The 27850-nt window shown below is 40.7% G+C and overlaps 1 protein-coding gene across 7 annotated transcripts in view; it reads right to left on the minus strand.

The window, feature by feature from the left end:
* LOC144061641 (uncharacterized) overlaps positions 1 to 27850 on the minus strand; it is a 71776-nt gene that overhangs the window by 19143 nt on the left and 24783 nt on the right. For 2 of the 7 annotated variants that reach the window (XM_077582253.1, XM_077582254.1), the window contains exon 4: positions 25271 to 25337. The exons of 3 other annotated variants lie outside the window; for them this stretch is intronic. In XM_077582253.1, coding sequence (XP_077438379.1) covers positions 25271 to 25337 — 67 coding nt within the window. Of the gene's footprint in view, positions 1 to 13076; positions 13313 to 24573; positions 24906 to 25270; positions 25338 to 27850 lie in introns of those variants that run through there. 2 more of the 7 variants (XM_077582255.1, XR_013296233.1) reach the window with 2 other exon arrangements.

A 27850-nucleotide genomic window follows, 5' to 3' on the forward strand; every position in this document is an offset into this window, starting at 1 on the left:
CTCTGCAAGTTTCCAAACAAAAGCAAAAGCACACTCAGGCCTATTTGTGAGACAGGGATGACCCGGGACGATCAATAACCCGCAATTAAATAAATGCTGAAAGCAATTAGCCAAATTGAACCGCCGCCAAAGGCTAAATTGGCCTGATAGGGAAGTTCAATGTGAGCACAATTAAAGATAAAAGGTTCGCTCAGGCAGAAGGCCACAGTCAAACTGTCACTACTCGCCTCAATCGTACTGTAGCTGGGGATCGTCTGTCGTAAACAACTTTGTTTGCATTAAATGGATACAAAAAACATGTTCCAGTGTTACACTCCACTTGCATTGGGGCCAAGTGTGGGCGGTGACCCACCAGGACTGAAGTGGAACAGTACAATCGTGAAATGATGGATTATTGTGCCTTGGTGGAGGTCTGCATTTGAGCGACGTGTATATTTGACAGTACATGAGCAGCAGCCACTGACAGCAATGTCACGGCTAAGTATAAGGAACCTCTGGAGACAAATATAAATACATCTTCAATAACAAGATCCTGATAATGTATTTCTTAACACATCTCCCCCCCCATCCTGTTTTTTCTTCTCCTTTCAGTGCATCTTTATAATGGATCTTCCGATAAATTAACCGCTTTTTAGTTTGCATCCCCCCCGACACCCCCCCATGAATCCACATGGGAAGAAGTGCGGTCAAGTTACAGTAAAGAGGAGCGAAACGGCCACGTTTTAGCAACGCAATTAGGACCCATTAGCCTTGGCTTTAATTAGAAGGCTGCAGCGTTGATATTTCAAGTGCCCGCTTTGCGCCGGTGTTGCGTTTCCAGGCAGCCGAGCTCGTCTCCATCCTGGAGGAGAAGTCCGTCTGGAGCTGGCAGATTTGTTTTGCTGCCAGTGCTTGAAATAGAACTACATTTGATGAAATGGGCGAATGATGGAAGCGGAGTGGACAGCGTTGAATGAAGCGAGGGGCTACGAGGTGAAGCCCGCCATTCAAATTGATCCGCTTGAGGTGCCACCTTTAATTGTTAGCCAACAGATAGACATGACATCTTAGCTCCTCCGATCCATCCCTCGGCCGCATTAGCTGACCGCACTGCTTCATGTTCGCACGCTGGAGGCAGACAGTCTGGAAGGGGGAGAGCAACAACACCATCGCCATCCCTCCCTCCATCCATCCATCCCTCCCTCCCTCCTTCCTGACTCATCAGCGCCGCTTCACACTTGCAAACCGCAGCAGGGACAACGTGGAAGGTCACGAATGTCCGGAATCATATGGTCACATTGAGCCAGAGTTCGTTTCTCTTTTTCTTTTTTTACATTTATATTTTGCAATACCTTGCTATTTTTTCTGCCATTAACTCATTCACTCCCAGCCATTTTCACTGAAGTAACCCCCTTCGCTCCCGGCTGTTTTACTGGATTTTGACTGATTTTGGAAGGCCGTACAGAATATTGTGTTCTGTTACTATAAAAATATGGAACCTACCAAAATAAAGATTAGAGTCTCTTCTTTCATCAGGAAAAAAAAGCATATTGTATCTGTGTGTCTAATTAGCATTAGAATATAGCTAAAAGTCATCATTGTTCACAAATCTGTTGAAAACGGAAAAAGAGCTTGTTGCAACATGGCTGATCTCTTATACTCTGCTGCCACCTGCTGGCCGTTTTTTTGTAATAACTACCATTGCTTTAAACGTCCTCTTCAGGTCAGAACCTACATCAAAGCCTTCTGTATACTCCAGCAAAAAATCTGTTTTGAGTTGAAAATGCGGGGCTTGGCCTGGTGAGTGACGTGTGCGTCGTCAAATGAGAGTGTGGTTGTCTGTTGTAAATGATCCCTGCGAAGCTTTGCGGCAGAAATTTTGCACCAACTTTTTTGGGGTAATCGAATTGCTCAAATGATTCAATTGCTCATTTCAACTCTTGTTAAGAGTAGACTATATTTGTAATGTGCGAAGTAGTAAAGTGACTTCTGCAACAATCAAACGCTGTTCAGATAAGGATCTAGCATCTTTGGTGGCATTTTCCCCCATTTTTTCGGTCCCGCGGATCTTGGCTATCTGGCAGCGAGGCTGAGAGCAGAGCTCCTTCATGTCGCTGTCTGTTTACAGGGCAAGCAAATCAAAGATGCATCTCATTTCAGAGGCTGTAAAAGTGCGCCTGGGGAGGGATCGGGTGTCGGTGATACACCCAATCCTCCCCGAGCAGCCTCTACTTACAATCCATGTATGCTCCCGAGCAACACTGCAAACATGTCTCAAAGCAGATGTTTGGCTATTATTGCGTATTCACGGGTATTAAGTCAGTGAAATGTTGTTTTTTTAAAAAAAATGTTCTTTCAGTCGTTAAATCTAGACGGTGGTCACCTAAATACGGTTTTGATTTTGGTACATTTCTGTCTTGACCAGCTGTGACATCTTAAACTTTCCCTTGAAACAAACAGGGCATATCAGTATATCATATGCAGCTCTATTAATGCATGTCTTGCTTCTATATGAAGGAAGATGGTGGTGGTAGAAATCAATGTAGGTTTTTCCCTTGAAATATTTTGTTTCTTGTGGTGTATTTGTTTCCTGAGCGGTCAGGAATGAAGCCCATCTAATCGAAACATCAATTTGTTATCTGAAAGTGCTTGTGCTGGAAGATCGAGAGGACATTTTTTTACTGGAAATTTCACAGCCTGACATCCGCTGCGGCATTGCACCAATAACTTATCAAATGAAATTAAAGAAAGATTTTTGATAGGAGTGTCAGACGATACTTTTTTTTTAATCGTAATTAATCACATGACTTCAATAGTATTATATCTGTGTCTAAATGTACAATAAATGTACAATTAAATGTTTTTTTCTGAATTTTCATACTCTTGTTAACATAAAAGTAGAAAAAAAAATTAAACTAGTAGAATTATGACTCATTGATACAGTAATTTCATAATCAATTATAAAATTGAGTTAAAATTTAAAAAATGTACTGTAAAAACGAGTGTCATATTGATTTGTGTTGAGCTCATTTTTCTGCCACTAGATGGCATAATTGCATTTGTCAGACATTGGTGACAGCTCAGTGCTGTTTTCTTTTCATATTAAGAGCTATCTTCTTTAACATGAAGCAACTTGTGAAATTGTGTACATTTTTTAAATTGTAAAATACAAAATAACTTGACCCCAGTCTCTGCATAAATATGCATTATTATTACATTTATTACTGATAAATTTTGATGTGGACGTTGACTGGAATTCTCCCAGTAAAGGCTTTTCAAGTAAGGGGCGGTCATTTAACGCGTGTTAAAAAAATCAGTGGCGTAAAAGGAACTCAAAATGAACGCACTAATTTTGGCACCCCTAATTTTTGACAAACTTTCGGTTTTTACAATTTGACATGATAAAACCAAATGTCTGAGCTGTGCGGAAAACTGCCAGGCCGTCTGGAACGAAAATCAACAATAAGACCAATTTGCAATCGTATGCTCTGTATTAAACATAAAACCCAGGTCGAAATGGGTCATTGCTGGCTGTATCTCCAATTCAGAGTCACGATTATTCGTTAGCAGCATCGCTGCATTGTGACTCCAATCCAAAATTGATGAGCCGCCAGAATGATACGTCTGCTGACATTTGACCCTCCTGCTTCTGCAACAAAAGGTATCGGTACAGGCTGGACATGAGCAGCATGTCGGTGCTCTTTAACGGACAGCCCGTCGGCTTCCATTTACAAATATTTTTTTGTAAATACAATATCATGTTCTTAACACAGCGAGTCCCCCGGGCCGTGCAAAGAGCCCGGCGAGAGTACGGTCGCATGTCACTCATCCCGGCCCGCTATCGAACCGCCGGCATCTGGAGGCTCAAGGTGTGTGTGTCCGGTAGTGGGGGGTTATGTGGACACCATCCGGGGGGATCCCACCTTCTGTTGCTCTTACAAAATAAAGACACACATGAAGACATGTAGAAGTCCTTTCCCATCAAGTATACATTTTGGCCTCACACAACTCTACTCCCCACAACCCCCTCCCGTCCTCCTGATTAGCTCATAATGGACGACTGATGTCCTCGAGACCCCTAGGACCTCCCCGGGGAGCCCTCCAACTCTGACCCCTATCTCCACCTTGCTGAAAACACACTAAATAATCTTTCATTTGACAGCAGCTTGAATGAAATTCAGTTTAGAGCCGCATCATTCACCACGGACAATAAATATTGATAAATGGCATCATTGTCCGGCTTGATATTTTCCTTTCTCACATTGTTAGAAAGGATTAACTTACATTTTATTGAGTCTGAATACATGGTCCATCATCACACTCATTTGTAAAAAAATCCCAACGTAAAAGTGTCCAATTGTTCGACTGCGTATGAGAACCACGTATAAATACATGTTTTTTTTAGAGGGTGGAGAAAAAAAATCGAATCCTCACATCAGACTATAGCTACGCTACGTGTATTTTTCCCCTAAGTTTCTGAGTTTTTTTTCGCGCAAATCTGCCACTTTATAAACTCGCAAATTTGCCACTATAAACTCACACATTTCCGAGTTTTTTTTCCACAAATTTGCCACTTTGTAGTCGCAAATTTATGATTTTTTTTCCCTCTCACAAATTTGTCACTTTATAAAGTCGCACATTCACAAGTTTTTTTCTCATGAATTTGCCACTTTATAAAGTGGCAATTTTTTTTGTTTTTCCTCACAAATTTGCCACTTCATAAAGTCGTTAAATTATGAGTTTTTTTCTCGCAAATTTGCCACTTTCTAAAGTCGTTAATTTATTAGGTATCTTTCCCCGCAAATTTGCCACTTTATAAACTCGCAAGTTTTTTTCACAGTTTTTTCCTGAAGTCGCAAATTTGTGAGTTTTTTTTCCTCGGAATATTGCCCCCGCCCTCTAAAAATATATTATATATTTATGCGTGGCCCTAATACGCCGTTTTATTGGAAGCCAGTTCTGGCAAATTCATCTAAGACAATTAATATGTTTATGGTTAAAACAAACAAAACAAAGGGGATCCCAAACACGGGCATATTATATCAGCGGAATGGCTGCTTTTACACAGAACATTTACATGTAATTATCTTCTTATATAGTTAAGTGCATACAGTTAACAAGCAGCATCTTGCTGCCCAATGCCAGTCAACGAGCGAGCCCAGAAAAGCAGAGTGAATGAGTAATTAGAGCTCACCATGGCTGTGTTAATGGAAGTGATGTTAAAAAACAAAAACAAAGAGGAAGTAGGGAGAGGGAGAAACACCACACAGGGCGGTGGAACAAGAAGCAGCAAAAAAAAAAAAAAAGGGCACAAAAGGGAGCATTGCTGGCTTACGGTATTAATGGAAGGAAGGAGTGGATGGAGGTCCTCATTCAGGTTTGGGTTTAATGACTACAAATTTCAACATGAGCCAATTTAAGATCACTCGACTTGAAGAAACATTTTGGCAATTAAGTTGTAACATGTCGTACCGACCACTCCAGACTGCACAAACATACTGAACCTTAAAACACCTCATTGAGCAGTCTTTTTTGCTCGAAGGTCTTGTCAAATCAGCCTCCAAAAATAAAATTCAATCACATCGAGGATGTTTGGATTTTCTATTTGTAGGACTAAAAGGGTCGAGGCAACTTTTTCCAAATATGTGTTAAGCAACAACTGGCTATTTTCAGAGTTCTATTTTATACAGGTAGCTGTCACTCATTTGCTGGTGCCAGCCCTGCGTTTTAGATTTCAGTACCAGCTAATGCTAACACTAGCTGCTTTTTTTAACCTCTGAACTCCAAGTGACTTGTTGCAGACTCGCACAATAATGGTGGACATCCGTAAAAACTACGGCTTCCGCAGAAACGTAATTGTTAGATTACTAAAATCATGCCGATCAATTGACATGTTCGTATACGTACCTTAACTGAGCATTGAAGGTATGCATGCGGGAAAGTGTCACTTAGAGTATATATATACAGAGCACCAGTTTTTGTTTTTCTGAGTAATTTTCTTTGTTTGTGTTTTTAAAATATTTCCCCCCCTGATTTCCCCCCCCCTATTTTTCCTGAATATTTTTTCCCTCCCATTTTGGGGAATATTTTTAATGACAGAAAAAATAGTCAGTAAAACAGAAAAAAATATTCAAAAAAAACAGAAAGAAAAAAAAAGCTCACCGAAAAAAATCACTCAGAAAAACAGGAAGTTTTTTTTTTTCCTCAAGTGAATGGAATACGCTTCCATAGTTAACAGATACTACTAGGAGTCGAAATTCCACGTTCCGTTCCGTCCTTTTACGAGTGTTAAATGACTGCAAAAGGTTGACATCAGTCACTGGAGAGTGTTGATGACCAGCGCTCTGAAAAATGGGTTTAACATTCCATTAAGAAAACAAAAGAGTGTGTGCATGTTTTACTTATGTTACCGACACGGCCAACATTTTCCTTTGATTCGGCTCGCCATGAGCTCATCCAGCCCCGGGCCACGGGGAGGCAACTTTGTCACACTCAACTTGCGCTATCGCTTACTGAGCCGTCAGGGAGACTAATGTGCAGATTGCTTGAATTGTATGCAGAAGATGTCACATTTGGGGATGATTTCTGCAACAATGAGCATTTTGACCGGCCCATCCCCCTTCCAAGAACAAGTTTTTCTGCCCGGCAGCACCACATCGCCATAATGGACCCTCACATGTCATATTAAACCACAAGTCCGTCAAGCCTGTCACGGCCACACCGCATTACCTAAGCCGAAAATCCACACGTCAAATGATGTTATTGTTTGTTTAGTATTGGTGGACAGAAGCCACAATGCAAGTGTTCCCGAGAGGTATTCTGCCGAATGCTATATCTTATTGTGAGTTGTAATTTTTCACAAGTGGCAGAATGCTTGTTGGGTGGTTTACAAAGACATGTTTACAATAGCTACCAACTATTTAATTGTAACAATTAAGCACACACTATGAATGTTGAGTTTATGTTAAAACTGATTTAGAATCAGCATACATTACTGTTGTCTGAACATGTTGCATAGGAATTTTTTTTTAATGAATGAAAACATTGGGTTCATTACATTAAAATATCGATTAAAATGGTAATCGTCCTAAATGACTGAAAGAAAAAGAAATATATATATATATATATATGTATATATATTTAAAAAATAAATAAAAATAAAATAAAATGAGAAAAAACATTTTTTTATTTTTTTATTTTTTTAAAAAGGAGAGCAATGATGATGTCAAATCGAATGAACAATACTGAGCTAGAAAGAAAAAAAAAAAAAAGAAAAAAAGAAATGAGATTTTATTTTTTAGCTATATGGCCCAGCCCTACAAAAAATATTTTTGGGGTGGAAATGCAGCAAAATAGAACACATTTTGGAGTGATCGCTTGATGCTAAAAATGTAAATCTTTAATACTACGTGCGCTAAGACTCCACACTTCACTATTTAATTCAATCGTTAATCAAATACAATTTAAAAAATATATATATACTTATGAAAACATTACATAAGAAAAGATAACGACATTCAAGCATTGCCATTCCCTTCCCATAAAAACTATCGGCGAATATTTGCTGATATGTTTCCCAGTTGTAAAGTTAAAAAAAAAAAAAAAAAGGGGAAAAAATATTGTAAAGCAGACCAATCTTTTGGCTGTAATTCATCATGATTGCTGCATTAGAGGACCAAAAAACTAGGTTATTTAATTAATGAATATATATTTTAAAATTTATCTGCTGATTAAGCCGATTTTAGTCTGACAAATATTGGAATCAGCATAATCCATATCAGTGAGGCCCTAGTATGAAAGTCTTTAAGACTGTACAGTGATCTTGTTTGCAACAGTCAGCAACACAACAATGTCATCTCTGCATAATGCAAAATCATTTTTAGTAGCACAGGGAACTTTTGTACAACATGCAGTAAGCCTTCACTCTTCAATCCAATCGGAGAAACTGTTTATGTGCTTCAGCGCTGCTGTTTTGGTTAGCAACAGCGTTCACATTTTGGAATGTCTTTGTGTATATGATAGCGCCTATGAACCGATATAATTACACTGTAAAATAATAAAGGAAGTGTTTATTTGTCGTAAATGGATGACGCAACCTGCGACAAATCGGGGCGCGGCGTCAGTTGGAGGGACTATTTGAGGAAATGCGGTAAGCTACAAACTATGTGGCAAAGTGAGTAACCAATATCGGGTCCCTTTGTCCCGAGCGCTTTCTATGGGGTTCAATAAACACTTAGCCCGTCTAAAGCTCACGCGGGGACAATGGCTCCCTTCAGAAATTGACACCAGCCCTTTAACAATACAAATATTCTCTCTCACCGCCCAAGACTAATTGATGTCATTTGCCTGTTGGTAAATCACAGTTAGGCAGATGGAAAGGTAAAGTAGGCTATATAGGCCTACATGCTGCTTTTGATGGTAAACTAAGCAACCTCAGTACAAAGAATATAAATGACCATAATTCTATTTTGTTACCGGACTATTGATTGTATTTTATTTTGAAATGTGCGTTGTAAATGAACTTTTAATTAACTTCCGGTTTTAGTGCTGTTTGTACTTAAGGTAGCTTGATAGCATAAGTACGCGGGAAAAAGTTGTTGCGCAACTTCCGAGTAATGTCCTGTTTTATGTTGGTAGCCCCTCCAAAGAGGCAAAAGGTATATTTTGTTTAATATTTGTTTATTAGCACTTATGTTTGCACATGTACACGGTTTTTAAATATTGTAAAAAATTAAATGATAAATCATCAGTAAAGTTTCATCCTTGTTCGGGGGGGGGCTGCTACAAAGAATGAGAGTCAAAAGAAAGAAAGAAAAAAGCTCAGTTTGAGAAGTTCATCAAAACAAGACTGATCATTTGCGTTTTCGAGCCAACCAGGGTGCCATTTGAATAAGAACCCGGATTTTTAAAAGGCAAATGGCCGCCGCATGCTCTGAGAATTGGGACGCTGGACTGTGAAAATATTGGTTATTGATATTCTTTCATACTGCATCTGGAGAAAAAAAAAGCTAAAAAAAAAATAAATAAATAAAAAAGCCCTCAAGAGCCACATTGAAACAAATATGTTTGCGCTCTTTTTTTCTGCTCTTTGTCAGCAGGTGAAAGTGACGGCTGGGCTTTGACAACTTGGGTGCAGTGCCATCTACTGGTCACTGAAATGTAAAGTATGACGTGACACAAGCCCGCCTGGAAGACAGGAGTGACCTTTACTCTCAATGGACTCTTCATTAGGTACGTAACACTTTGCTATCAGATCCAATTACAGGAGCTGCTGGATCACAAATTCTCTCTTCATGAAGATAGAAACGCTCACTTTTCACACATTCAGATTGTCAAAGGTCTTCATTTGACTGTATTGTTTTTAATTTTTATTACCTCCGCTAAGAATTTTACCTTTGTAAATCAGTTTCATAAAAATGTACTTTTGCGCTTATATGTCGACAATAGGCACAAAAAAATGCTATAATTTGTGGCCCTTTTCCTTCATTTCTTTAGTAAATAATGCATAAAAATATAGAAAAACACATAAGCAAATTGGGATTGACTAACCTTGGCAAAGTTCTGTGCTCTATTAAGTGCCTCTCATATTTTGCCCCTCTCGTGTAGTTAATAACCAAAACATTACAACAATCTCGCAGAGTGCCGTTCCAAACCACTACAAAAGTAAACATTGTTAAATTAATCCCCCCCATCAAATAGTGTCAATGAAAACTGGAGATGTTTACACAGGCAGAACGTCTGTGACCCAAAATCAACAGGAAGTGACCCGGAAGTGACCTGATTTCAACAGGTAGTGACCCAAAAAGTGGCCTAATATCAACAGGAAGTGACCTGATTCAACAGGAAGTGACCCGGAAGTGGGCTAATATCAACAGGAAGTGACCTGTTTCAACAGGAAGTGACCCGGATGTGGACAGAATCCTTACAACCTTTTTTTTTTCTCTTCACTGGCCCTAATCTTCTTCCGTAGTTCCCTACCATTCATTTTTGTTCATTCATTCGTCTTCACATAGCATCAATAATTAAGAACACATAACTCAAGGTAATTCTAACAAATTTGTTATTTCAGAAGTGTGTATCAAACTGGTAGTCCCCCTAGAAGTAGCTCTCACTTTCTAAAAAAAATATTGGTGACTCGTTCTCTAAAGGCATTATTTTGGGGAATCCATCCATCCATTTTCTATAGAACTTGTCCTCAATCGGGTTGCGGGCGAGAGTACACCCTGGACTGGCATACACATTCACACTCACTATCACACCAATGAACAATTTAGAACCTCCTATCAAGCTAACGTGCATGTTTTGTTGATGTGGAAGGAAGAAAAATGATCAATTTCACAAAATTTCGCCTGAAAATCTGCAGCATCCTGGAAGGGCTTCGATGTTCCGCTGTATTTACCCTGATCAGGAGCCCCTACGCTAAACTCCTTTGCCAAAGATTCATGGCCCCGTGTGTCCATTTAATGCCGTTCATCGGCCATCCATAATCATATGACAAGCTGTGATCTAGGCTGACGAGTTTCTTTGCGCACAAAGACCTGCACTACATCACGCCGGCGCACAATGAAATGGGACGTTAAGGCCGTCAAGTGACATCACGCAGCAAGCCCCGGGGACAAATATAGATCATGTTTATCCTTAACAGATGATTCATTTGTGACATGGTAAAGAGATCTCCGCTGACTGCCTTCCGTCCAGATCATCATCATGCTGTGCTGCAGGGTTGAGGAGGGGGGGGCACAAATGAGTGCATCGTTTAGCAATGTTGTTTTTCTAGCGGACTGTCTTACATAGATGTTTAATGCCGGAGAGTTGTACCCAAATGGCGCATTGATTAGCGATTAAACAAATGAGCTGAGCAAAAGAGATTGTTCCTAAACTACAAAAATAGACAAGGCACAAAAACACAGAGGGTAATGCAATCTTTTTTCTTTTCTTTTTTTCTTGCTAACCTAACCCCCCACCCCCCCTGCCGCACGAACCCTTGGGATGCAGCACTCCAAGGTCTTTTCATTTGAGCACATTGCATTATGCCCCTGTATCTCTGCTCATTTTTCATCCACATTGCATTAAGTATTGATATTGATTTCTTGTAAATGGCGGCGAAATGGATGGCTCGCACTTTTTTTGTGTGTTATTGTTCTGCGGCACTTGTAAGTAATTTATTACGGGCTGAGGGTCCGGCGAGGCCTTGCAGCACCCACCGTGTGTCCCTACCTCTGGAGAACTAACAACAACATATTATGCAGCCAGGCCACCGCTCGTATGCATGGAGAAAATCCTTTGGAAATACAATCATGTTAAAAAGTGACAACTTAAAGTCTCTGTTAAGTGAAAATAATTTTCCAAGTTTCAAAGAGAATAGGGTTGTTCACAACGCTGCCAAATTTTAATGGTAGCAACAAATTTAATTAATTAATTAGGGCTGTCAAAATTAGTGTGTTCATTTTAACGCCACAAATTTTTGGGGTGTGTGCGATTAATGACCGCTCCTTACTTGCAAAGCCTGTACTGGGGGAATTCCAGTCACAATGCAGCAAACACGTCCACGTCAACAATTAGCAGTAAGAAATTTGATGAAAAATGCATATATCTGCGGAGACTCAAGTTGTATTTTACAATTTTTAAAAAGTGCAGAATTTCACAAGTTACTTCATGTTAAAGATTAGATAGGTCTTAATATGAAAAGAAAAATGCACTGAGCTGTCACCAACGTCTGACAAATGCAATTATGCCATCTAGTGGCAGAAAAATGAGCTCAACACAAATCCATATGACACTCGTTTTTAAGATATATTTTTTCAATTTTAACTCAATTTTATAATTGATTATGAAGTTACTGTATCAATGACTAAAAGATGCAGCCATATTTCTATTAGTTTAACATTTTCTCCCACTTTTATGTTAATAAGAGTGTGAAAACATAGAAAAAAATATTTTATTGTACATTTTATTGTCCATGGGTTTACGGTTAGGGTTCTCTCTACATGACATGCGCACACTGACAGCCAACAACAAGGGGCTCTAAAAGGAAAAGATGCATTTTTGGGGTTTCGGCATAGCGAGCTACTTATGTCACAATTACGCTGGTTCGCTGATGCCAATATAGATGTACAAGTTCTTATATGGTGGCGGAGATGTGACTCGTGCCAAGGCCCAAGTGAGTCACTGCGCCCTGTTTTATTTAGCCTTGAGCCACGCCTCTAACCTGAAACTGTGAAAAACAGTTTAACGCTATATTTCTACAATTCAGTTCTACATATTTCTCAGTCGTTTCACATGTGACCATCAGTTATCTTTAAAAATGTATCAATATTTAGAAATTCACTTTCCAAGCATTTCTCAATCTTATGATGATGAGAGTTGCATCGCAGGCAACTCCATTTTTGTGGGAATATTATTCTGTTTAGCGGTGTAGCAGCACTTGTGCAGAAATCCATTGGCAGTTTTGTGACAAAGCGAGGCCTTCTTGACAAACTGGAGTGGTTTACTTGCATTGTCATCCCGGCCAATTTCTTTTTCCGCGGCTGCCGCAAGCCCCGGCAGCTCATTTGCATTTCAATGGCTTGCCGCTCTGCCTCTATATTGCCTGATATTATGTCTGCCTTGTATGAGTTCAATGTCTGCATCTGCTGTTCCGCTACCAAAGGGGTGAAACATATGAAATAAGGCGTGCGGAGCAGCCGCCATTGATGGCGCGTGATGATGTAAACCGAGCCAAATAACATTATGGCTTTTATGTGGACCTCTTGTCATAAAAAAAAAATGTTTACAAGCATGCTGGGCTTTTACATAAATGCTGCTCATAAAACAAGATGATCATATACTTTACTTTCCAGCTACCAATGAGTTTACATTCTACTCATTTGTATTCAGCTCATTTGGATTGGAATCACTAGATTGACATGATTGTCAGCCAATCACAGGGCACAATATATGAAGCATTCCCATGTTATGTTATTGTGATTTTTATTTTCCACACTTTTCTGCTTGCTTCAAAAATTCACGCCTCCCGCGGTATATATCATCTGATTCCACATTACTTACAGTATTCACACAATTTAACGTTAAATATGAACTCATAATTTATCTTTTTATTTACTTCATAAGCACATGCATTCAAATCTTAGCATTCAGCTTTTCAGCAATCTCACGCAATTTCCGCAGAAATTGCACTTTGTCTGGTTCACACTTGCTTTCTCATGACCCTAACATGCATGTTTTTGAACACAAAAACAACACAGGAGACATGGAGACATCCGAGATTCGAACCGAGGGCTTCACTGCGAGGCAGACGTGCTAACCACACCATGCTGCCCATTTCTATTGTTTCCTATGGGGGAAATCTGTTTCAATTTTGGATACAATGCACGTACGTCAATTGAGAAGGAGAAGAAAGGTCCCAAAGAGAAACCGATACGTCCCGTTTACAGTCCGTGTCACCGCAACACCCACGCCAGACCGCAAGCGCTGCCTGGTGCCATGCTGTCGGACAGCGCCAGCCACATGACCCCACAAAGGTCCCTCCGGTATCCCAGAATGCCCTCCGCAGCGGCGGTTAGCGTGCTTGCTCTTTTCTCGCAGGATAGGATATATGGCGTGTCGCGGGTGGGCTACGGGCAGTTACTGTTGAAAGCGGTGAGGATTTACTGGAAGTTCTGCGTTTGAAAAGATGTATAGGAGCAAATGCCTGATTCATTTCTTTTCACGGGATGCAGGAGGGAGGGTGGTAGAGAAGCAGGGGTGGGCACATTTGATTTTTAAAATGGACACATGGGTCACGCTGTGAGATAAAAACACTCATATATATCATTGTCAATAATTAATTACTGAAATTTTTCAGACATAAAAAGCTGTGATTAGCGCCTTGAAATGTGAATTTAATTTGCTACTTCATCATGCTTGTAACTCAAAACACTCTTAGTGTATTTACTCATCGTTCTCCATTGAAATTAATAAAAATGCAATGAAACCATTCCATTCTAAAACAAAGCTACTGTATGTGGTTGCTTGAAATACACAATATGTAATTCTCTTTGTTTTGTGCTTGGTTTGACAGTAAACATCATTTAGATAGAAGTGGCGCCTATCAGCTTGTATCTTCCCTTCAGTGTGGAATATTTCCCCCCGAACACGCCACAGTTTCTTTGTGGCAATCCCGAGTAGTCCACAATGCTCCTTTAAAGCAACACAAAGGAACTTTCAGTTTATGTTGTTTATGGCATATGGACAAAAGTGGTAATGTTATGCCTGAAGGAAGACCACATTTTCCATGAGGACAAGCACATTGCGCCGTTTTTTGAGCTTGCGTCAGCAAGTGAAATCCGGGCCAATGTTGATCCTTGACTGTCCCTTTATCCGGGTAGCTTCCCTTTTTCTTTTTTGTCTCCTCAGATAAAACTTTTCAGTTGTTTTGCAGCTTCTGCCAGGAAAGCAGGAAATCGTGCGTCGACAGTCAAATTGACTTTCGTCTTTGTAATGAATGGGTAAAGGGGGAAGTGACGTATGCCATAAAGCAGTCAGTGCATTTGTAGTTTTTTTGTGTGGCAGTGTTCCTACCATCCTCCTCAAAGTTGCTTAGTGCCAGTAAAAAAAATGATACAGACCCCCTCAGGCCATGACAACGGTAACATTCAACTAATTTGAAGTCGATGTTTCATCAGAAGAGTTAGGAAAATATTTTATTAAAATTGAAAAGTTCCTTAGTGCTACTTTAAGTCAAAGCAACAAAAAACTATTTTCGGTTAATTTTTTCTAAAATTTTTTTTCTAATTTTGCAAAAATCCAATAAAGAAATTGTAAATAAAAAATAAAATAAAATAAACAATAAAATTAAACCAATTTTTTTTTTTTTTTTAGGAAAATAGCTCAATAAAAGCAACATCACTGGACGCTTGATAATGCAACTTCCCATTGGGCCAGATTAAAGGACCATTCTTCGCCCAACCCTTGTGGAAAAACAAGCTGCACAACCTTCCAGTTTGGTTTACCACGAGGGTTGAGGCCATTCTTATTTTGTATGTTTAATAAAAAAAAAAAGTCCAGAGTAAAAATAAATGGCAAAACCTTCTGCAGCCTCTGTTTCCCCCCAGCCTCCCGCCCTTTTCTTTTTAACCTCTGCCAAATGCACCCTCTGTTGAAAAACAATTAACGGCGAGCCGCGATGCGGCGCGCAGGCCGGCTAACAGCTGTGTTTGGGCCACTTGTTGTGCCTCCAGCACGGATAATTACGGTAATCCAAAAGCAGAGCAGTCACTCGGGGAGTTTAATAATGCACAAGTAGTTGCTATCTCTTTATAGATCATGTTACTGCAGCACTCACTGACGTGTAATTTAGATCAATCAAAAAATATGGCGGGACTATGAAACGGGTGCCTTTGATAATAGTTGGCAGGTAGTAGTCACCCCCTGTTGTCCAAGCGTCGGATATAAAAGGCTTCATTGCGCCCTCCATCAAGGGGGCCTGCTGCGCTAGGATGCGTAACCCAGGCAACAGATCCATGAAGCATTATGGGACTTGATTTAATTTGTCTAAATGGGAGCTGGAGTATCTTGGTTCTCAGTTCGAATGTCCCTGTTAACCACCACTACAATGTAATGGGCTCCTCAACTTGGTGCTGCTGATTGTGCGCCGCCGCTTTTCCGCCGTGGCCTGTTTTCTCGCTCGCTGGGAGTGTGCGCGCGGACGCATGTCGCAAACGTGTGTGTGTGTGTGTGTGTGTGTGTGTACACAACAGTCCAGAGTTAGATCTTGGTTAGAGCAGGCAGTATATGATAAACGGTAAAAGCAAAGTGGAAAAAAAAAATCTGTGATTGTGGGCAAGGAGAGCTAAGGAGACCCAACTTTTTGGGTTGTTTTAGACAAAATGACCCAGTTTTTTTGACCCAAGTAAAGGATCTAAGCAATATTTATGAGTTGCTTTACACCAAAAGACCCATTTCTTGACTGAAAGTTGGGTGAAAGAGACACAAGTAGACGATCGGTCCATTTTTGACCCATAGTTGGGTTATTTTTAACCAACTGTGCAGCAATAATAGAAGGCTGGCCCTTTAAATGATCCTGTGATGCCCTTTTGTCTTCTCAACGTTCTCACCTTCTGTTTTGAGCTATTTCAAGGTCATGAAATTAACTGGAAGGCATAAGCTTTATCCTGCATTATTGAACCTTCCACATTCAAAGCTATCGGGTCAGGCTTTGTTCTGAGGCCTGCTTGATTCTCTGCATTGTGTCTGTTGGAAGCAATGAGCTCAACCCATTTGAGAAAGCATTTGAAGCCGGGCGCTATGATCGGGTATCATCTGCAGGGGACTCTCCTTGCCTCTGGCTTGTTTGAAACTATCGGAACCATTCAAGTCGCTTCCTCTCCTTGGCCTAGTAGCCTCTCGCCCCGTCTCGCTCAGCTTTCAACCCACGAATCTTTGTTTTAAATGGCAATTCATCCCGTTCGTCCGCTCAACCACGTTAAACATCCATTTCCTCACTGAGCACACATTACGACCCGGTAGAAGAAATAAAATCTCTGCCGTTTATTGCGAGGCTGCCTCCTCCCTCTCTCTCTCTCTCTCTCGCTCTCTTTCTTCCTCCCAGGCCTAGACGCCATCCGCCACCCTCATCACGGCGGCCCGCATCCAACCAACAACCGGGGGAGCAGCTGCACAACAACGCCGCCGCCATTTGACTCGCTCGCTCTTAAGTAGTTTTATACTTACTGCAAAACAGTAACGATTTCAAGGGCCTTTGAATTCCTCCAAGAGAGCCGGCGGCTTTATAAAACATGCATGAGGTGTTCAGTAAACAATGCCCAATGGTCTTATTCCTTTTAAATAAAACTATTTCCATGAGACAGAAGACAGACTTTAATATTGCCTTAAATATTAAAAGAGCGAACTGAGCCTCATCAATTTTTCATTTATTGGGCCCGCGCGTGAGGCGTCATCAATCTCCAAAGAAATTACTGACATTTTCATTTCAAATAAAAAAGGGTACACTTTATCCAGCGGTAATAGGGATTGCCACTCTTACACTGGGAGCATTTAATGGCTTCTGGAGTGCTGAAAATTACTTTTTTGGGGGGGGGAGGGCTTAAAAAAGATTCTGGTTATAACCTTGTGGTGAAACTTGCTGGATAAAAATGTATGTTAATGCAATAATGTGGTGACAAATGGGCATTATAAATTAAGGCCCGACCGAAATGTTATCATCGAAGAAAACCAAAGTTTTCGACGCTGTGAAAGTACCCTGAATGCACCATTTTGCTTGCGTAGCATTAGCAACTAGCAAGCTGTGTAGCGTATGTTATTCTGGTTATTCTGTTGTCTATGAATGTCCTTTAAGCTGTTTAATGGCACCCCAGTTGGAGTTAACTGTAAAAATAAACAAAACGATTGTAAGAATTACATCCACTGTATATTTAAATACAAAACATGCTTTGTTTTTAAAACATCGCTAGCCTAACGCTAATGCTAGCACTAACACTAATGCTAGCACTAACACTAATGGGAAGTTAGCATCGACTTTGGGAGTGTTTTTCCTACAAATAACACACAAATATTGTTGGAACACACACCCACAAGTAAGATAAGACCCTGCTATTTTCCAACACAATTATCTACGCTAACCATATACATTTCAGCAGTTATAAACAAGTAAGAATGGTTTTATTATTGACACAAATCTATACAATAACCTTGTATACGTCATAAAATTTGTTGATAAGGTCATATTACGGATTTGTCATTCAAAGCAGAGAATCGTTGTTGTTTTTTCTGCCAAAAATTTGAATTGGCATCGGCCTCAAAAAATGCACATCTGTTCCAATGAGTACAAACAATGTTGTTTGTCCTTTGACAGGCTGCTGTTATGATATATTGCTGTAAATGTCCACATCATTACAGCTCCTCTCCTCGCCCTTTTTCCCGCAGGGCATGAAGGTTTGTAATTACTTCACAATAAACAAATGGTTTGAGTAATGCAGAGGGAGGGCGTCGAAAGGCCCACAGGCACCGAGAGAGGATTACCGGGTTAGGAGACCCCACTTTTCACCCCCCCCCCCCCAAAAAAAAGTCGTCAAGCCAACACGACGAGGCCCCGTCCCGTGTCTCGCCGCACTCCCCCTGCGGAATCACCCCTCGTTGAATTATTAATCACCGAGCAGTGTTGATATATCATCAGACGTGTACATACACTGCAGAGAATGTTTGGGGTTGGGGGGGTTAAGATGTACAGTAGGCCAGGATTTATAACAAAAGCTTGACACGGTTGCTTCCTGTTGGCTGAAACAGTGTCCAACATACAGAAGAGTTTGTACGCGGCCTCAAAATGGATGGCTATTTGTTTTTAATATCTGCAACACAAGTCAGCCACTCACGCCGCTGTCTCATTTGCATAGGTAGATTGAGACGCCGCCAGCGTAATGGCCCAGTGATGGAAGACGCTGATGAATAGAGCTCTCTCCACCGCTGTGGCACCTTTGTAAATGTTTGATTAGTTTTGAATGGATTACTGTTAGATGATCGGGTTTGGGGCCCGAACCGAGATGCGGATTTGCCATTTGGAGACAGTCCCTGACGGGTGTCCCGTGACGGAATGGCGACCGCGTGGCATGTTTGTTTGTGTAGCGTTGTCAAAATGTTTGATAACGCCGTTGCTCACTGTCATGTCATGTAATAGTCGGGTATGTTCACACTAAGTCGACACTTTTTGGGATATTTTTCGTTGCCTTTTTGTCCAGACACAATCTGTATTTTTGGTCACTGATTTATTTATTTTTTGATTTGATTTAAAGAAACTTCGGTCTGATTTACAAAAGTGCGTTTTTGTGCAAAACAAGATCTCAATTTGATTAATCGTATTAAGCAAGTGTTCTTTTCGTTGATGTTTATGGTAAGCTCTAAAAACAGTCGGGTCGAAAATCACCTAAACTGGGTCAAAATGTTACCAACACAACATTTTGGTTTGTTAATTTTTTTACACAAAAAAAGTTGGGTCAAATGAATAACCAATTGGGTTGTGCACACAAACCAAAAAGTTAGATCAAAAAGCAAAAGAAAAAACAATTTCTGGGGTTGCTTTGTTGGTAATTCATTTTCAATCATCAAAAATGAAAAACAATTTTTTGGGGTTGTTTTGTGAGTAATTTGGGTCTAAAAGATTAGCCCAAGCAGTTAGGTCGGTCTCTTTTTGACTGAATTTGTTATATACAGATAAAACTGAGAGATAAAGGCAAAACAAATACACACAGAAAGCTCTTCTGAATTTTGCAATATGACAACTTTTACTAAATCGTTCTCCATATGTCCCCAGCTGCTCCAAATTGAGTGGATATTTAATGGATAGGTTGGAATCGTAAAGTCGAGTGGCTATAAATTTCCCAACGGTGGGGGCTGTAGTGAGATGCTCTTGCTTGCAAGACAATCAGACTGGTGATTATATGGGTGATGAAACATGTGCCTCCTCTCGGTGTCGGCCCCTTCCATTTGCCTTCTGCTCTTTCTCCAACTTGATCTCCCTCCTCGGAACCGCTGACGGATGTGGCGGAACTAGACGGGCGCAGTAACCCATCACTTCCGAGGCCTATTACGCACAGTCGGATGCTGAGGAGGCCATGCGTGGCAGTAGCGACACTGTCGCCGGCTCCCTCACGAGTAAACGCTTGAATTTTAAAAAAGAAGAAGGAAGAAAAAAAAGAAAGAAAGAAAAAGACGCCCACCCTGACGCCCCCGCTCCAATTTGTTAGCTTGGCAAATCCTTTCTTGCTGCCATTGTGCTCTCCCCTCTCCCTCAATCTGTTTAGCTTCCTGTTGTGACCTTTCATACAGTCAAATATATTAGCGGAGGGGGCGCACTCTCATTAAAGCAGTGCATTAAGCAAAAGACTTGTCGGCGGGTAAATGACAGGCGAAGGAACTGAAAGCTAATAGCTGTGGGCAGTTGGGGAAACTTAAGTCATGAATCAGGATGCTAATGCTTGGAACAGCAGGCCCGGAGCGGCGCGCGAGCGTATATGGCACTCTCTCCATCGCAGCCACTCCACTTTGTCTCTCTCGCCATCATGCTTCCCTCAGCTTTTTCATTTTCCCTTTCCCTACAACTGCTACTTAACGCCCATATTCACTCGGTGTTCATATCTCGCTCCCATCTGACGCATTTCCCCCCTCACACGTTCACTCCATCAGTCCTTCTTTCTGTCCTCCTCGTCGGTCATATCATGTCTTCTTCCTTCCCTGTGGTCTCCAAATATGGGGTGCCATGAGTGCCAAAAAGATGTCATTGCGCCTATGTCTGTGGGCGTGTGGCGTGACATATACAGTATGTCAGTGTTTATCAAACGTTGAACTGTCCTTGCCTAGTACTTGGCGATTCAATCCGAATCGTGATTCATAGGTCACGATTTGATGCGATACTGATTAATCTATAAATTGATTATTGCGATTTGTTTTCCCCAAAAAAATTTGAAAAGATTTATCAGTAGTGATAGACAAATAAGCTTCATGAAGTGATGTTTTTTGACTCCTCTAGATGGCACTCTTGGTTCAAATGTGCCAGCTAGCTAACTAAACAGCTAACCAGACAGACAGACGAAGCTTCATGAAGCGCTTGTGATATTTTTTGACTCCTCTAGGTGGCACCCTTGGTTTAAAGGTGCCGGCTAGCTAGCTAGCTAAACAACTAACCAGACAGACAGACGAAGCTTCACGAAGCACTTGTGATATTTTTTTTACTCCTCTAGATGGCACTCTTGGTTTAAACATACAGTGGGAATGTAACCAATTTCCATCGCCATTATCTTTAAACCAAGAGCACCATCAATAGGAGTAAAAAAAATTTTTTGCAAGTGTATCATGAAGGTTCATGAAGCTTCATTTTCTCATCACTACTAATCAGTAAACTTGTACATGTACACTGTAAAATTTGTATATTTGAGCCACTGTATTTAACAGATTGCAATCTGTTTCATGTTTGAACATTTCAATAAAATATTAAAGCTTAATGTTCCATTAATATAACGTTATTTTATGCTTAAAGTGTGAACCCTAACCCAAAGTAAGAGGTTTTGTTGAATATTAACAAAACCCAAGAATACATAGCATAGCATATCCACCTAGCATACTGTAGACACGTATTATATACACGTAGCATATGCTTGTAGCAATATACACCTAGCATAGACACGAAGCAAATACACCTAGCTTATATGCCTATCGTAGGCACCCACATATACACCTAGCATGGACACAAGGACAGTTCAACGTTAGATAAACACAGACATATGTCACGTCACTTGCCCATAGACATAAAAAAAAAAAAATAGGCACAACGACATATTTTTGGCATTCATGGAAGCCCATATCTAAAAGCCTTATTGTTTTCAAAAGACTGAAATAAAACACAAGAAAAAGCTTTAGACGCGACAGAGAGAGAGAGCGAGAGAGAGAGACGAGCACAAGGGAGGACTAAAAGCTCATTACTTTCCCCGCTGATGGGAGAAAATGAGTGAGGAGGCAATAATAAAGCTTGAATTTTTCAATACTGTTAAAAATGGGGCTGTGACAGCACACCGCCAGCGCGAGGGACAGGCGGCGACAAGGCATGGTGAGCCACCAAATTAGCAATACCATACATCATAAAATCTAATTAAATCAAGGGGCAGAATCAAATTAGTTTTGTGCGACTCAAACCGCCCCGGCTCTATTAAATGAACCGTGGCGGGGGAATTAAATAATTCACAGTGAGGGATTTTGCATTTATACAAAAATTGTGCACTTAATTGTCCGTGCTATATTACAGATTTGGCCTTATGTTAACAATGAGCCCAAAGCACACTTCGTCGTGCGCTAGGGCCTACATGCTCGACGAGGCTTCAAACCGGAGCGATATTAGCGCGACCAGTGGCCCGGCGGCGGAGGTCTAGAGGTGCTGATTGTATTCCGATGAGCTGTAATATGCAGAGTGAGTGTTTGAAATGGGGTTAAGCAAGGATTTGGATGGGCCGATATTGCATTTGACGCGTGGACAAGCATCCCGGCGCGGGCAGGTGGGCTGATTGCCAGAGCCACAGGCTGCCCATGGCGCCCAGATGAAGTTCTGTCATGAAAATGGAGCACTTTTGTTACGGCGACTATCTCACCAGCCCGCTATTCTCTTCATCTCGTCCCTGGCATCAAACCAGCACGACTTTATTATAGTCGCTGTCAATACCGTAATAATAAAAGCACGCGGAGGGGTGAGACTGCTACATTACACTTTTAACGAGAATATAGCAGATGCACATTGAGCGAATATTGAGTTTTAAAACTTGTCGGCGTGTGATTTGTGGCCTTGTCACTGCAAATATTTTTCAATGTCGGCGCTGCACGCCGAGGCTGTCACTTGAGCGGTCAGACGGGATGGGGGGGAGGCACCGCGCAATGATCTGGCCCTTAATGGAGAACCGCTGGGACTGGCACGGAGGTGATGAAGCACTGTTTAGTTTGCAGCTGCCATATTTCTGCTTGGGGACGCTATTATAAAACACAGTGTTATTTTGTCAGATTTCAATCATGAGCCGGGCCATTTGTCACCTGCGCTGACATTGTCTGGCAAGTCGGGCTGATGGTGAAATATGAGCGGTGCGAACGTAACCCCCCTTGCTCTAGAGAGTTTTCTTTGGTTTAGAGGTAAAATTTAAAGGGGATGTCGACTCTCCCCCCCCAAAAAAATTCTTGACAAGAATATGTTCTATAGTCTAAATATGGTATTCTAGTTAATATTGTGTTAGTGGAATATGAGTTAAGCAGTAAAATCTAGCTGTTTTTAATCCATATCAGAAGGCGGCCATTTTGCCACTTGCTATCGAGTGAAAATGACATCACAGTTGCTCAGGTAACAAGCAATCACAGCCCATCTTCAGAAAACAGGTGAGCTGTGATTGGTCGTTGCCTGCTGAGCAACTATGATGTCATCTTCAGTCGACAGCAAGTGGCAAAACGGCCGCCCCCTGAGATAGGTAAAAACGGCTGGATTTTGCTTCATAACTCATGTTCCACAAATGTAATATTAATCCAAGTGAAATCAGATATAACATATTCTTGTCAACAAATGTTTATGGTTGACTTCCCCTTTAAGAAATAATACCAATCCAGGAATCACTTTTTTCCAATCAAACAAACGGGCTAATGTTGTTCGGTCTGTGCTCTAATGAGTGCCGTTCTACTACGTAATTCTTATCCAGTGATACCATTTCAGGGGTGTATAATCTTGTAAGAGTAATTACAGGCCTTGTTGCATCTTTGTTTGACAGGAGTGATAATGTCAAGTATCCTAATGGGAGAAGCCCCGGGGGATCCCTGATTTCATTTCCTCCAATAAAAACATGCTCGGGCTCTCTCTTCACTCGCACATGGCCTTATTGCACAGCTTTACGGACCAAGTCAAAGATCCCATGCTGATGGTAAGAAATCCTCAATGACCATCAGGATCATGCCGCTAGAGGTCAAATTCAATGCTCGATCTATTGGATGGATACTTGTTGGTAATCCGCCTTGTATAGGGAAAACTCAAGGGTATGTATTCATTTCAAAAAGTACTTCAGTTACATTTGATGGACATTACACCATTCCCCAGTTTCTTCTGACAAATGCCGTGAAGAATGCCATTTCAATTTTCCTTTCCACCAGTTCCAGTCCATCTGTCGTATGTGGAAAAGCGCAGGAAACCTGGAAGCTGACATCTAGATTTGCCTGTTGACATTGAGAGCTGCCTTTTCACTTGACGACACACGTGGCTGGGTGCATTTCCGAAGCAAATCAGCTTTATTTCCCCGCTGCCCTTGCGTTTCATCGTCATGGCCGATTTGCAAAATGTAGAAATGGCATCATCTGCTCACTTTGGTTGAATCGGTGACAAGCAAGAAAGCACAGAGAAACCTCTGAAGTCGTCTTTCCCATAACCAAGAAATCCAGATTGCAGTCTCGTTGTTTTTTTCATTAGCAAATTAACCCACAGTGGCTTGCATTTCTGGCTGAGTTGCTCAGTACTACAGTCACAATGTCATTTGTAATTCAGAATGCATCATAGTCGATCGCAAACCCAAGACAACGGTAAAGTCATGCCAGTAAAAGTAGTAAAGTCAAACTTACAGTAAAGATTTTATAAGAAAAAACACTTCACGGTCTTTACTATAAAACTATTAAAGGGATACTTGACTCCCTGAGCCATTTTTTTTAGCGGTAAGAATAAAATATTTTGTCTATAATTAATGTGATAACCTCTTTATTTTTCATGAACAATTAATACCTTTAAAAAAAAAAATCCCACCTGCTGTCGACTGAAGTTGACATCACCAGCACACGTGATGTCATCTTCAGTGGACAGCAAGTGGAAAAATGTGTTTTTAAAGGTATTCCTTGTACATGAGAAATAATGACGTTATCAGATTAACTCATTCACTCCTAGCCATTTTCATCGAAGCAACCCCCTTCGCTCCTGGATTATGACTGATATTGCAAGGCCCACAGAATATTGTGTTCTATTGCTATAAAAACATGGAACCTACCAAAAGAAAGATTAGAGTCTTTTCTTTCATCAGGAAAATAAATAAACATTTGATAGCACCAAACACACGTTTTTTGCCCCAAATCCAAGCTTTAAACAAACATGTACTAAAATGTAAAAAATAATGACCAGGACATGTAGACAGCACTTGTAAATTGTAGACACCAGTTTATACAGTTTATCAGCAAAAAAAAAGTTAACTAGGTGTTACATTATGCTTTAAAAAACCCCACACAGTCAAAAGTTTTATGTTGCAGTTTTACCAACTCGATTTTTGTTTTGTTTGAATGTCATCGGGGAATGGACTGTGTTCGATCATGGCGCATTCACTACGCTTTCCAATTTGTCTAGTCCTTCATGGAGTTTTACTTGGCAAAGAAGACCCAACTTCCACCTGCACAGACGCCAACCGTGCATACATATGAGCCGACAGACAATGCAACCATTAGCTTTGGCTGACATGATCGCCATTAGTCCATTGTTTCTAGCGCCAAAAGGAGAAGCATTTACATAATGTGTGTTTTCCCCCCAAACGGCGTGAGCAAGCGCCACTCTGTGTAGGTTTCCTGCTGGCAAATGTTTCAAACTGACCTTGGGAATCGGTCCATCGGCAAAACGCTTTGCAGTTACATCCATAATGGGCCTTTTACTTGTTTTTGTGTATACGTGCGCGTCCACGATTGTGCAGGATGTGCATTTGAGTCTGTGGATTCAGTGCCGGCCAGACGGCTTTTATACATATTAATATTAATAACGTACCTGAGCCGCAGCCCATCACAGCTCCTGCCCTGTGTCCGAGGGCGACCATTATCATCCTTTTCTGAACCTGCAGGAGAAGTAAGATGGGCACGCTGACTACAACGCTGGGGTCAAACAGCCTGGCTAATGTAGCTTCAACCACCAGGAGCGTAAAAAGACAGGCATCTATTTGTACCGCCATTCCATTTATGGAGATGGGCTTAAGGCCTGCACATCACACACACAGATGCTCTCACTGTCATAGCAAAGGTACATTGGAATAACACAAAGTAAATCCTTTCATTGGAGAAAGACAGATATGGTTATTTCAGGACCGATACCGATTATTAGTAGTCAAGGATGCAGATAACCGATATTTGGAGCCGAAAAGGGAAAATATTGGCCCAAAAATTTGAACAAATACAAACTCCGCCTTTTAATTTTTGGGGAATTTTTAAGCATATGCTTATTGAACAACTTTTAGGGTTTGTAAAATATTGGAGTTAAAAAAAATCTTAGTGAATAGACACCTTTGTTTTAGAAATGGAAAAAGTTATGGGATCTCCCAGTGGAAATAGCATGTCTTCAAAAGTTAAATAAAAACTTACCGGTAAGTAAATGGCTGCCTATTATTTTCTACAGTAAATAAAATTTTCCAAAATTTCAAAAATATCTGAGGTGCAAAATTTTTCTTTCTTTTATTTTTAATTTCAAACAAAAACAGAAGGTGCAGAGTTTCCAGTGTCAGCAGCGTCTCTGAAAATTTTAATGGGACGTCAACACCTCCAATTATTATTTTTATTTTTTACTTGAGATGGGCGAGTGCCGATACCAGGTACCAGCGTTATTTTATCAGTACTCGCAACAGTGGTCAATACCAGTATCAGTTTTGCGATCAGGAACTAGAAATTTGATTATAAAATTGCCAGACTAGTGAGGTCACATAAAACATATTATTGTCAAGAAATGTTTAAGGTTGACTTCTACTTTAAATAATTAGTTCCCTGAAGTTAACACTTTTTTAAATGGATATATTATCGGCCGTATGATTCTTCAAAATGGCCGATGCTGATATTTGCCAAAATGCTGAATATCGGCGCCAATAATCGGTATATCCCTACATTCCATACTGGTCTTATTTAGAATCAATGTCAACCACTATTCTTTTCCTCCGCTCCTGAGGGCGATATTGATGATCATGTTAACCATGTCCCATAAAGCTAATCAATCAATAGCATATTAAATGCACAAGTCTGAGATGTTGTCACTGAAGCGCTCCCGGGGTGAATCACAAGCATGTCTTTTTATTGCCCGTTACAGCAATTCATTGTTTCCATGGAAATACATCTATACAGTATATATCAAGTGAAGACGAGCTTTCTTTCATCCTGCAGACAGAAAGGAGGCCAAATACACAGAAAAAGAGATGAATTTCAGCGCAACAAAGCCAGCATTGTAATTAAAGGCGAGATAAGGCCATTGAGGATGCCTGAGAGAGTGCCAGGCAAATATCCTGATCAGCTTAAAATCAACCAAGTGGGACGGAATAACAAAAATCCAAATTGGCTGGTCTAGATCAGCGCGATAGGCCTTTCAATATGACACACAACAATGGCGGAGAATGAATGAGAAACAAATGACAAGAGCTGCGATATAGCAGGAGGCTGCATGGGGGAATTCAAGCACAATCGCTTTCCAATGCGGCTTCCAATATTGCGGCCAATCCTCGCACGATTCATATCCGATCACAAATAATGTTTATCACCCTCATATCTCTCTCCCTAATGGAAAAGGGATAGTGTTGGGGTTTAAGGAGCACATTCATTTTTAATGAGGTCTGGGCACTGGCCAGAATGAGATGAACAGTCAGAGAGTTTTGGGCCACTGCAGTAAAAGGTCGATCCATTCATTCTAATGTGACCAGGTTATGTGCAACTATAACTTGCTACCTTGTTTATTACTACCGAGCCACGTTTTTACGATATTGTTACTGTTTGGAAAAGAGCTAAAGATGTTTTCTTCTGCTGCGAAGTTTGAAAGAGACTGCGCCATAGAGACCCAAAAGAAAGAAAAGAATGAAGTGTGATTTTTTGAATTCATAAATTTTATTTGAAATCTGCTGCTTTCTTTTATTAGTACGAGTGTCTCGGCATGGATCACTTGGGGTAAAGCTTTTTACTTACTTTTTTTTTATCATAAACTCAAGGTTCACGTGACGTAAAAGGATAAATACGCAGGTAACATTGTTAAAGTTTAAGTTGAGTCAAACAGTCACAGACCGCATTTATGGATATGGTATGCCCAAATCTATCCACTTCAAAATAATTGAGAAAATACGGAATTTGTAGGGTAGACTGTCCAGTGTCCACCATGTTTGTAGAATACGCTGGAAAATTATCCAGCTTGACCATTCCAACTAAATGCTTTTGGAAGCATACTGCTCCGAGTGACATGACTGATACAGCATACACTCTTAAAAACAGTTGGGTCAAAAATAACCTAAATTGGGACCGACCCAATGTTTTGGGTTATTTATAAAACCAATGAGTTGTGTGAAATGAATAACACACAAAACAAAACAAAAATTTGGTTGTAAACATT

This window comes from Vanacampus margaritifer, chromosome 12, assembly GCF_051991255.1.
Source record: "Vanacampus margaritifer isolate UIUO_Vmar chromosome 12, RoL_Vmar_1.0, whole genome shotgun sequence".
NCBI lineage: Eukaryota > Metazoa > Chordata > Actinopteri > Syngnathiformes > Syngnathidae > Vanacampus > Vanacampus margaritifer.